Source organism: Barbus barbus (genome assembly GCF_936440315.1).
Source record: "Barbus barbus genome assembly, chromosome: 37".
NCBI lineage: Eukaryota > Metazoa > Chordata > Actinopteri > Cypriniformes > Cyprinidae > Barbus > Barbus barbus.
In genome coordinates, this window is record NC_136715.1 from 27,502,089 (window position 1) to 27,514,202 (window position 12,114).

At 35.6% G+C, this 12,114-nt stretch overlaps 1 protein-coding gene across 2 annotated transcripts in view; it reads right to left on the reverse strand.

The window, feature by feature from the left end:
* The window catches only part of poc1a (POC1 centriolar protein A), an 84,599-nt gene that overhangs the window by 26,583 nt on the left and 45,902 nt on the right, over nt 1-12,114 (reverse strand). Inside the window, exon 10 of one of the 2 annotated variants that reach the window (XM_079397170.1) lies at nt 10,169-10,837. The exons of the other annotated variant lie outside the window; for it this stretch is intronic. Within the exon in view, the coding sequence (XP_079253296.1) occupies nt 10,709-10,837 (129 nt within the window). The 3' untranslated portion in view covers nt 10,169-10,708. Of the gene's footprint in view, nt 1-10,168; nt 10,838-12,114 lie in introns of those variants that run through there. 2 annotated transcript variants of the gene reach the window in all.

A 12,114-nucleotide genomic window follows, 5' to 3' on the forward strand; every position in this document is an offset into this window, starting at 1 on the left:
GTGGTCAGACGAATCAAAATTTGAAGTTGTTTTTGGAAAATTGGGATGCCATGTCATCCGGACTAAAGAGGAGAAGGACAACCCAAGTTGTTATCAGCGCTCAGTTCAGAAGCCTGCATCTCTGATGGTATGGGGTTGCATGAGTGCGTGTGGCATGGGCAGCTTACACATCTGGAAAGGCACCATCAATGCTGAAAGGTATATCCAAGTTCTAGAACAACATATGCTCCCATCCAGACGTTGTCTCTTTCAGGGAAGACCTTGCATTTTCCAACATGACAATGCCAGGCCGCATACTGCATCAATTACAACATCATGGCTGCGTAGAAGGAGGATCCGGGTACTGAAATGGCCAGCCTGCAGTCCAGATCTTTCACCCATAGAAAACATTTGGCGCATCATAAAGAGGAAGATGCGACAAAGAAGACCTAAGACAGTTGAGCAACTAGAAGCCTGTATTAGACAAGAATGGGACAACATTCCTATTCCTAAACTTGAGCAACTTGTCTCCTTAGTCCCCAGACGTTTGCAGACTGTTATAAAAAGAAGAGGGGATGCAACACAGTGGTAAACATGGCCTTGTCCCAACTTTTTTGAGATGTGTTGATGCCATGAAATTTAAAATAAACGTATTTTTCCCTTAAAATTATAAATTTTCTCAGTTTAAACATTTGATATGTTATCTATGTTGTATTCTGAATAAAATATTGAAATTTGAAACTTCCACATCATTGCATTCTGTTTTTATTCACAATTTGTACAGTGTCCCAACTTTTTTGGAATCGGGTTTGTACATGAAAGCTGATTAATCAACATTACTGAGGCAGAAACACAGACAGAAAGAAGAGATTTCTTATCAATGAACACTGAATTTAAACAGCACGGTTTGCATTTAGATGCTAATTCATGTTTTGTGCGTACGATATGAAAACCCCTGATTAGAGATTGCAGTGTTTCCCATACATTGATTAATTTGTGAGAGCCCATCACAATATCAAGACTGACCGCCACAAATAGATTTGCACAAATTTGTCCAAAACTCATGCAAGAATCATGAAATGGCAGGATTAAACTTCAAAGGCTATGATTTCATTGAGTAAATATGAGCGCTGCACAAGTCTAAACGTGGTGCATTTATGTGATGTATCTCTGTAGAGAACCAACTGTATTCAGAAAAGTAGCAATGGCATTTTCATTTTACTTGACCGACTTGTAATGCCTGATGAAGCAGCGTTTATGAGCGCAGCGCTGCTTTGTATACAGCCGTTAACACTATTTCTGCTGCTCCAGAAGTGACACCTACTGGCACAGAATTCATTTGCATTTTCAAAGAGCCAGAAGTGTTTTGCGTCTCTGAGCAACACAGCAATGTTTCATTACTGAATGAATCCATGTTTTTGAACGAATCAAGTGAGTTAATGATTCAGTAACCCATTCGTGAAGACAGTAGTGACTTGCCTCGTTTCTGAATGAATCAGCCGTTTGAATGAATCTGTTGACTAAATGACTCACTCATTCAAACAGTCATTTGCCGCCACCTACTGGTTCGGTTTCATATTTAAAACTTTCATTGCATTTTCCTAACAGTTGTTAGGATCGGACAATATTTGGCTGAGATACAACTATTTGAAAATCTGGAATCTGAGGGAGCAAAAAAATCTAAATATTGAGAAAATCACCTTTAAAGTTGTTCAAATGAAGTTCTTAGCAATGCATATTACTAATCAAAAATTAAGTTTTTATATATTTATGGTAGGAAATTCACTAAATATCTTGATGGAACATGATCTTAATATCCTAATGATTTTTGTCATAAAAGAGAAATGTATAATTTTGATCCATACAATGTATTGTTGTCTATTGCTACAGATATACCTGTGCTACTCATGACTGCTTTTGTGCTGCAGGGACACATATTATAAAACTTTGTAGCTGTATTTTTACAGTCATATGGTTTAATGTGTTATAGACATTGCTTATACGATATTAACTTTATTTGTGCAAGTCTTAAAGTGTTAAAAAGCCTTACATTTGATTTTAAACCCTGCAGAGACATATGCTCACTGATTTCGACTGTAATATTGACTTCTTTAACTCTGACGCTCAATGTCTGCTCCTTCAATTTAGATGAATATTGAAAAATATTTTTTCTGAAAGCCCCATAAAATAGCACGTTCAAACAAATGGTGCTAAACGTGCTATAAAAAGCAGACGTGTGGGGGAGATGTTTAATAATGTAAATAAAGTTCTTTGCATTTGAAATATTTGCATTGGAGCTTTTTTTGTATTATAATACAAAAGAAAAAAATACAGTTCACCCTTTCATCGGAGGAAGTGTGACCACAAATAGAGTGCAAGTCTGTGGGAAACACTGGTTTGTATGTAGATGCATGAACCAATTATTATATTTTTAAACAATTAATTGCACTAAACCATCAATTTGACAGTCATAATTTGAACAACATTATCTATAGTGGTGTAGATGCTTGAGGCGTGCAGAGAGGCAGATACTGGAGCTGAATGTTAAGACGAAACAAACACAAAAACATGAAAGCTGAAGAGAGCTTATGCTGAGCCAACAGGCTTCCAAAGAGCAGGATTAACTCTTGTTGAGAGGTGGACTTACTCACAGCTCAGCAGTAAAACAGCTGCTCAAACACACACACACACACACACACACTCACGCACCCTTTAACACCCTCACCATGAATCACCTGGACTGGAAAAACCAACAGTGGAAAATTTCCTGAGGCCCCAGTGAAACTCTGAACTGCACTGGTCTGACGGATCCATCGATAGACGCTTCCTCCAAACACAGTCATTCATCAGGAGCCGCCCACCCCAACACACACACACACACACACGCTTCCTCGTGCTGCTGTAAAAGAGGGACTGCACATGTAATTAACCAGAGGCCTAATATAAAGCTTGTAATGATGATCACTGGTGCAGCATTCAGTCGAGTGAAGCAATTCAGTGAATCATTGCTTTTGCATTTAACACATTCAGTATCTTTTTTTAAAGATAACTAAATAATAGGCCTTTGTTTAAGTATTGCGTTGGGTAATTTATGCAGCGGCCACTCATAAAGGAGTTTACATTTACAATGCTTTTGCTATCATAGTCAATCTTTAAAATCACTACTAATGTAATATAACTGTTCAATGCAAGCAGCAGATCTTCAGAATGACATTTAAAATGAAGGTTCTTTAATATCCTCAGTTATAATGTTATGGTGTATAAATTCACTTGTAACCTTTAAAACTGTTGGTTTTATTTTCCGAGTGTTATTAATCTTTGACAAAAAAATAGTATACAATTTCTCAGCCTTTACTGGTTATTAGCCATAATATCAAAATAATTATGGCCTTTTTTGGTATCAGACAGAATTTTACTAAAATGCTTCACTAAAAAGAATGAAAGTGACTTTAAATTATAAATAAATCATCTGCTAAGAGAGTCGTTTCCATCATTTACTGATAAATGTGGGGATTTTTTTTTACACAAACAAAAAATGAATTAAATGTGTGTGAGAGCAATAATGATGATTTTAATAAGACAACTATACACCACTGTCAAATTCATAATAGTGGGGATAGTAAGACTTTAAACATGTTTTTTTGTTTTTTAAATAATTATCTTCTGCTCACCAAGACTGCATTAATTTTACTTTAAAAATACAGTAAATACAGTAAAAATTTTAAAAATTTTCAGTTTAAAACAGCTGTTTTCTATATGAATATGTGTTAAACTAATGTATTTCTGTGATGCGCAGCTGTATTTTCAGCATCATTACTCCAGTCTTCAGTGTCACATGATCTTCAGAAATCATAATAATATACTGATTTACTGCTCAACAAACATTTCTGATTATTATCAATGTTGAACACAGTTGTGCTGCTCAATATTTTTGTGAAAACTGATACATTTTATTTTTCAGGATTCACAGATGAATAGAAAGTTCAAAAGAACAGCATTTATTTTAAATATATATTTTTTTTAAACATTATAAATTCCTTCACTGTCACTTTATCAAATTAATGTATCCTTGATAAAAAAAAAAAAAAAAAGTACCGACCTATTGAACAGTAGCGAATGTTATTGTCCTTATCACAATGAATAATTTGGCCGTTTATTTTGCTTGTATATTAGTATACTAACCTATATTCATCTGACCGTGCGTTGTTTTTTTCTTCCTAATATACAGAACATAACTAATAGTACGGAGATAAATAAGAGATGTGATTAGTAAAAGGTTTCAGAAGTGGCAGATCTTTTTTTTTTCAATAGTGAACATCAACAAGCTGCTCCAACAGCAGCTGAATTACACTCAGATATGCTGACTTGACTCTGCATTATGTTTGTATTGTGTATTAATTATGTACTGTAGCTCTTGTGTCACTTTTATTGAAATCAGCAGTGAGTCGAGTGTGTGACGCAGGAGCTATTCATTAAAGCGTCACTTTTTAGACTCCATTTGCACTTCATTTAGGACCCTGTGGTAGAAGATCTATCCGGGTTTTTAAGCAGAGCTGTGGTATCATCTGAATCTTGCAAATTAGTCTGGTTTAATGAGATTAATGTGTGCTTTGAGGAGCGCTAAAAGAAAACAGCTCCCTTGCAAATGCTCTAATTTTCTAGGCTTTTGTGCTGCTCATAAATGAGGAGATTTGAGCCAGAGAGGACTTTGTAAATTCATAAAGGAAAAATGGCTGAAGATTCTTTCCCTCTGAGAGCATCTCCATTTGTCACCGTGCACGATGAGCTCCAAGCTCAGGTTCATATGAGGTGGGAGGAGAGAGACAGAAAGGAAGAGAGAGAAAAGACAAAAGCAGCAGAGAGAGAGAGAGAAAGAGGAGCACAGGTCTCACACACTGCTGCTCTTTATCACTCTGCCTTTGTTTCTCAGAAGAGCTCTTCATGGAAGCTGAATGATGAGCCATTAGACGGCCTGAGAAAGAGAGCCTACAACCTGTCAAAGGCAATTCTGTGAAGTACAGCCAAGCAACTGCCACCAGGAATTATGGGATTTCAGTTTTCCCAGTAACCCGACAGAGGCAAATACTGATTGCTCAGAGTTGAACTTCACTGCAAGCATCACGTCACGAGGGCTCAACAAAAGGCCAACGTTCTACATTTGCTGCGCAGACTTTGTGGCAAAAACTGCGGAAAAGTAAAACAAGATGTTTATTACTGAAAGACAGAATTAAATCAGCCAGAACAGCTAAGAAACAAATCACATGAGGGGTGAGGAGTGTGTGCTTTCGTTCTGTGGAGATCAGACCAGTTTTCTACATGTGTTGGGACTTGTTTGGTGAACTCTGCAAAAGTAAATGGGGCAAATTCACTAAACAATGGTATTTCCAAATGCAATTCACTAACCACCTGCAAACAAGTGACAGCATGTGCAATCAGTGCTGTCACAGCGGTAAACCTTCAGCATTTACAGTCAGCCAGTGTTATTCACTTCCATGGGGACAGGACTCTTTCCATTTAAACAGACTTTTGTGTTTGTGCTCGTTCTAGTGATTAAAGAAAACCAGCTGATTATGACCAAATGTTGGAGAGCTAGGCATTACTCCAGACAGGCTAAAATGGTGAAGGTGGTTTTCTTCTTCATTTAAAAGAAATGTTGTTTAGGTAGCAAGGTTGTTTTAAAACAGCACTTTCCTAAACTAATCCCCAACTGTAAAATAACCATAAAAATTACTTAAATGATGACTTGACTTTACGGTTTAAATAATACACGTTTTGACAAAAACACATTTTTATGTGGGGAATAATTGATGATGGGGCACTGAATTATTAGAATATAATGCACACCCAAGATGGTGAAGTGGCCATGGCACAAAGTGTGCATTATTTTCTAATAATTCAACAGACTGAGTTAATTATTCCACTTGTAATGAGGTCAAGAGCTGCCTGGAGCTACTTTAGCCAAAATAATTGCAGAATGTTCACCAACCAATCAGATTCAAGCATTCAACAGCCCGTAGTATAAAATGATAATCATTTATTAAGCTGAAATGTGAGGTTTATGTATGTTAGGGTTAAATACGTATGTATTAGGGATGCACCGATACCACTTTGTCCAGAACTGGCCGATACCGATAATTTTATTTTTGGTACCTGCCGATACAGAGTACCGATACCTATGTGTGACCCTGGACCACAAAACCAGTCTTAAGTGTCATTTTTCCGAAACTGAGATTTATGCATAATCTGAAAGCTGAATAAATCATCTTTCCATTGATGTATGGTTTGTTATGATAGGACAATATTTGTCTGAGATACAACTATTAGAAAATCTGGAATCTGAGGGAACAAAAAAATCTAAATATTGAGAAAATCTCCTTTAAAGTTGATCAAATGAAGTTCTTAGCAATGCATATTACTAATCAAAAATGAAGTTTTGATATATTTACGGTAGGAAATTTACTAAATATCTTCATGGAACATGATCTTAATATCCTAATGATTTTTGTCATAAAAGAGAAATGTATAATTTTGATCCATACAATGTATTGTTGGCTATTGCTACAGATATACCTGTGTTACTCATGACTGCTTTTGTGCTCCAGGCTCACATATTATCATTGCATATGAAAAAATAAAAAATAAAAATAGTGGGTACAGAAACCAAAAGAATATGTATGCTAGATGGCTTAGTTGATTTAGCAAATAAATATTTCCTTCAGTTATATTCTCACTTAATTATGCCCATTAAAATGTATTTTACAAGCTTATTCTACACGGTTCATTTTTTGCTCTATAGATCTGCTCCATTGCAGCGGCTCAGTACTGTAATCACAAGACGTTTTCCTGTAATAATGTAAGGAACCACTCGTTATCCCGTAGCCTATAAATCTTGTAACAGTGCTGAATACATTTTCTGAAACTTAAGTCGTGTTTTTTTGGCCCTACAATGTTTGGTTGTTTTATATTTATGATTTAGTTTTAAATCGTTTTTAGTTTTAATTTGCTTATCTCGCACATATCAGCTATACATGCGTTAATACTGAATGTTTAATATTATATTAATTACATTCATGTACTTCATCTTTAATATCGGTTACACTTTATTTCGATAGTCCACTTTAGTCAAGTCAAGTCAGCTTTATTTATATAGCACTTTTAACAATACAGATCGTGTCAAAGCACTTAACAGTATCAAATTGGAGGATAGAGTGTCAGTAATGTAGAAAAACAAGATTAAACACTCAATTTTCAGTTAAAGGCATTTCATTATTGAATTCAGAGATGTCATTGTCTAGCTCAGGTTAGTTTAAACAGTATCTGTGAAATCAAATTGATGATAATCGCTAGAAATGAAGTGTCTCCAACTGAGCAAACCAGAGGCGACAGCGGCAAGGAACCAGAACTCCCTCTGAGACAGAATGGAGAATAAACCCTGGGAGAAACCAGGCTCAGTCGGGGGGACAGTTGAAATGTCCTTTTTTCGAACCCTTGAAACCCTTTTTTCGAAATGACTCGAAAAAAGATTTATTCGTTTTAAGGCTCTGTGGCTTTAGTATATTTAAATTTTCTTGTATTTTTTTTATTTAAATAGTTTAAATTCATTTTGGAATAGTTATCCTCTTTGCTATAGCTTTTTCTGGCACAAAAATAAACAATAAAAAACAATTCAGGAGTGTGTACAGAGTGTTAATGTCTAAAGTGTCATATGTTACAAAAGTATAGTAACACTATAGTCCAATCTAAAGGGTTAACTCAAAAGACATAAATACAACAAGGTATTGTATTTTATGAAGATTAGACTCCAAAAATAAAGCATAACCAACTCGTTATTATCTTTTTTACCACATGGTGTTATGGAAAAGAACCATGTGACAGAAATTAAAAGCAATAATTTGAGACCAGAAAAGCATCACATAACTGTAAGAGTAAATAATAATACTAATAATTCTAATAATAATAATAATGACTATGCACCCGTTTGTAAGGAAGGTTGTAAATGAACTAATTTCTCTGTCCAAAACTGTCACGTCACGTGACAAAAGAACGAACGACTCAAACCCGAGACTCGAGAGATGAACTAATCCATTCTCTTTCCGGCTCAGGCTGCATTGGTTAAGCGTACGGGGCTGTCACGTGATGAACGAACGACTCAAACCCTATTTTATTTATAGTGAAGTGAAGTGACATGGTGCTGGTGCTAAGCTGAGGGAATTTTTAGATATAAAGTCCAAATATTTTTATTCATCCACCTCGATAGATTACATCTGAGGGAAAAAGAAAGGATGTGATGTTCAGAACATGGTAACTACAGTCGTTATCAAAGTGATGCCCTCTGGGGGCATTTGGCCAGGGGTGTTTTTACACCACAGACAAGGTTTGAGAAGAAAAAAATCATTATGAAAATATAATTATATTTTCCTTAAAATGTTCTTCCTAACTTCAGGCCTTATTCTCATGTCATATATAACAGTGACGTTCTGCAAAACAAGTTTAATACACTTTTTACACTTTACTGGTGAAAATGAGATGGTCAGATCTGTTTTCTCTCAGGTACATCACAGTGTAAGTGTCAGGGTTCTGTCGTGTGTGTCATGTGTTCCCGCCTCTTGTGTCCATATTTGGTTTGTTTCCTGTCCTTGTTATATATAATCAGTTAATTCTTGTCCAGCCGTGTTCGTCTCATTATCTATGATTTGCCTGTTTATTTATAGTCCTGTCTGTTCAGTTTGACTTGGGCTGGTCCACTCGTTACTCCCCGGTGTTGGATGTCTTGTCCTGTCTTGTCCTGCCTTGTCCTGCCCTGCCCTGCCCTGCCCTGCCCTCTCCAGTAAAGGACTATTATTTGAGTTTACATCCTCGTCTGCGTGTTCCTGTTTCCTCCCTGGTGTGTGCACCGTGACAGTAAGCTTCACAGTGAATATTACTCCATCACTCTCCTCAGCATATCTCGTCAATATATCAACAACAAAATATATATCTCAACTCCATATAGTGGTTATTTTGGGCTGTAGGATTATAAAATTATGTGCCAATATAAAATGAAAGTAGTCTACATAAAATTGCTAAATAAATCTACCTATCAGTACTTTTTTACTTAAGTACATAAAATTTTGTACTTTTGTACTTTCACTCGAGTAAAATTGCAAAAGCAGTACTTTTACTGGAGTAATATTTTATTATACGTATCTGTACTTTTGCTCAAGTAGTTGATCGGTGTACTTCGTCCACACGGTCCTCGGTTCAGTCTGAATCACGTGAGTGGCCTATTTGAATGATGAACGATGAAATAGTCAGCATGTAGGATTTCTTCATGTGTGGTTTAGTGAAGCAGCCTTTCATCATGCTTCATAGATTATTCAGGTGATGCTGTGCCAGATCTCTTTGCTAAATGGTTTCAGTTATTTCAAAGCTCCTTACAGCTTACAACAGCAGAAGAACCAAAACCCACAATGACACAGTACTGATCTGCTGCTTCCTCCACAATACAGAGCTCAGTACAGTGCTGGCAAACTCTGCTCAGCACACATTTAGTGGGCGTATCTGAGAGAGGATGCTACAGTCACAGAACATGCTACAACATTCAGTCAATCCTGTAACTATCTGAGAGTGAATCTCATTGAAGAGTATGATCAGACACAATTCATGCAATATTTCAAAGAAATGAGGAAGAATACACAGCTTCTGTCAGGATAACTACATTATGCTAGGGCTGGGCGATAAAACAATAGTGATAATTATCGCAACAGTTTTCCTTGATAAAACAGTATCAACAGTTTGAAAAATGTTCAATATAATGTGTATGCGCCAAAAGCTCTAGTCATTTGCTCCATGGACCGTTTATTCGCTCGGTTCAAAGTTCAAACGGCAGCGCAGCGTGACTCACTAGAACAGATGTGTTACTCACTAATGAGTCTCGGTCATGATTTACACTGCAAATTTCCTAATAGCGAACTGTGTAGTGTCATTCCATTGTGCAGACTGTGATAACAGCGAGTGTGTTTCAGTGTGAGAATGAGTACATCTGCAGTCGCATGTCTGGGCACATGAGAGAGACACACAGATGTGGAGCAGAGAGACCACACACTCACGGTGATCCCAGCATGCTCCAGCAGCGGCCCTGTGACCCCTCACACACACACACAACACACAATTCTCATTACATGACAAAAATTGTAGTCAGTAACGTAATCCATTACATTACACATTTTATAATATAATCAGACTACTTTTTGATTACTTTTGACCTAACTCGTTTCTCACATTAATTTAAACAGTATAATCTTATACCATATTGATATAAAAATACAAAGAGAAATTCCATTTGTTGGTAATAACAATATGAAGTGCATTAAACATTACATGACATCAAGGTTTCCCAATAACCTTGGGTTTATGAAGAAACTGCAGGGGGTTTATGAGTTTAATGAAACGCTAATAATTAATTAAATCATAAAAATGTAAGATTAAAATAAAACATTTCACAATTACAACAATCAAAATATTACACTTACTAAAATTATGAAATTGTATTGTCATTAACCAATGCCACAGAACAGTGAACATGCAAATGTGATAATTAATTATTAAAACACTTCAAGTAAATATATTAGGTGAAAGAGGTTCAAAAAAGTAAATAAGAAATAACATCATCTGTGCATTGTGTGTCAAAAGCCTTCCAAAGATAATACATGGTTAAATAACCTAATTCAAATAAAAATGAAAGTGTTCATCAGTAGCTGATGCGATGTTGAAACTTGTAAATCCAGGTCAAATGCTGTGCATCCACCTGACTGATGACTGGTCTCTGTGTGAATGTCCACAAAACTGGACTTTGAGTGTATACAAGCAGCAGGCTATTCTAGAAAGGAACATTTAAAAGATGAAAAAGAGGAAATAGGCAGAATCAATAAATTATCGATACTACTGTGTGAATGATATGTAATTATGAAATAAACTAACTGTAGTCTGATTATGAGTATTTATAATGTACTTTAATCTAATTACAAGCCAAAACCATATTTTTACCATGGTATTGAGGTGTGCTATATGTGTGGTTTTAACTGTGTTTAGCATGATTTAAATGTATTGGTCAGGATAATTAAATTCCTCAGCATATACAAATGAGGTTGCTACAATTTTTACAGATGTTACTGATTTTGATAATGAACAAAAATGTGCATCTGCATCCTAACTCAAGCTACTACTATCAAATGTAATTATTAATATTATCAGGCACATTTTCTATTAAGATATGTATTTAGTTAAGGGACACTAACAGTCTGGTTTCTACAACTTTCACTTTGGAGCAAAAATCTGGCTTTAAACTTGAAATAAATGAAGATTTGACATTTATCATGACAATTATCGCTATATCGACTGTTATGAAAAAAATTGTGATCCTTTTTTTGCCCATTTCGCCCAGCTCTATTGCATCCCGATGTTTTCTCACTAATAAACCCACAACTCTGGCTTAAAGAAAATTCTGAGTGTTATAAATACAATCTCTCCAACAAATCTCTCCTATAATTTTTGTTGCACAAAAGCCTACACGTAGAGCAAGTTTCAATTTCGCACTTTGAATTCACTTTACTGCTTATATCTGAAAATTAAAATCAAACTAAATGTGGCTAGATTCATGCCTTTGCATCGTGTAATTCAATGTATTATTATTTTACACATGATGTATAATGAGCAGCTGGTGATTATACGTCATTTAAGAGGCATTGTCAACTGTCAGTGTGTGTGTGTGTGTGTGTGTTGTCTGTAGGGGTGGGCGATATGGGAAAAATATCATATCACAATTTTTTTTAGAAATATCACGATTCACGATTTTAATCACGATTCTTTGTCATGTTGGTTTTACTATTTTGGTTTTACAAGTTGTCTGAGCATTACAGCCAAACTAGAAAGACAAAGCCTTTCAAGGTAACAAAAAACAACAAAAAGACATGGCAGATATTTAGGCCAAAGTGGGCGAAGATAAAAATCTGTGTCATCATTTTATCTTTCTTATTAAAAAATAAGAACAAAGATACACATTACAAATACACATAATATACAAATAAAACAAACGGTGCTTTATTTTCAGGTACAATAGGTGTATTTAGCAGAGCATTCAATGAAATTGAATGAACA